At 68.6% G+C, this 865-nt stretch overlaps 1 protein-coding gene across 1 annotated transcript; it reads right to left on the reverse strand.

Annotated features, from left to right (window-relative positions):
- Positions 1-32: 32 nt before the first annotated feature.
- LOC112063304 (pecanex-like protein 2) lies at positions 33-281 on the reverse strand (the record flags this gene model as incomplete). The annotated part of the gene is made up of 1 exon (XM_024118183.3): positions 33-281. A coding segment is annotated over exon 1 (153 nt), but the record flags the coding sequence as incomplete, so codon positions are not given.
- Positions 282-865: the final 584 nt, after the last annotated feature.

An 865-nucleotide genomic window follows, 5' to 3' on the forward strand; every position in this document is an offset into this window, starting at 1 on the left:
GGTTTCCCCAGGGCTAGAACCCCGCCACTCACCAGGTGCAGGGCCAGGGGCAGAAGCAGCAAGAACAGCCACAGGTAGAGGTGACAGCTGTTAGTGAACTTGCTCTGATCCGGGTCGTGGTACCAGCCCCCGGTGAGCGCGGCCCACACGCCCTGCCGAAGCAGCTGCAGCACCCGGGACCCCATGCCTGCGGCCCGCTGCCAGCCGTCCGCCGCCCGGACGCCCTCAGCTTTAACACGCGGGCCCTCGCGCAGCCTCACCGACGACGACGACGACGACGACGACGACGACGACGACGACGACGACGACGACGACGACGACGACGACGACGACGACGACGACGACGACGACGACGACGACGACGACGACGACGACGACGACGACGACGACGACGACGACGACGACGACGACGACGACGACGACGACGACGACGACGACGACGACGACGACGACGACGACGACGACGACGACGACGACGACGACGACGACGACGACGACGACGACGACGACGACGACGACGACGACGACGACGACGACGACGACGACGACGACGACGACGACGACGACGACGACGACGACGCCGCCGCCCCCTCCAGCTCCTTCCGCCCCACCACCGAAGCTCCAACGGCTCTTCTGCCCGCACCCGCGAGCCGCGGCGCCGGAGCCGGCTGCTGCCGCCGCCGGGCAGGTGGACGCCACGTCCGACGGAGGAAGGACTTTCCCATGGTGCTCAGAGGCGGCTGCTGGGAGCATGCTCCAGAGGCTCCTCCCAGCGCCCGCCTAGAGCCACTCCGTGAGGGCGGCGAGGGGGGCGCGAGGGTGAAAAGAATTTCTGAGTCCCTCCAGCCTCTTCTTGTACCTCTGA

This window comes from Physeter macrocephalus, unplaced genomic scaffold (genome assembly GCF_002837175.3).
Source record: "Physeter macrocephalus isolate SW-GA unplaced genomic scaffold, ASM283717v5 random_10536, whole genome shotgun sequence".
NCBI classification, from domain to species: domain Eukaryota; kingdom Metazoa; phylum Chordata; class Mammalia; order Artiodactyla; family Physeteridae; genus Physeter; species Physeter macrocephalus.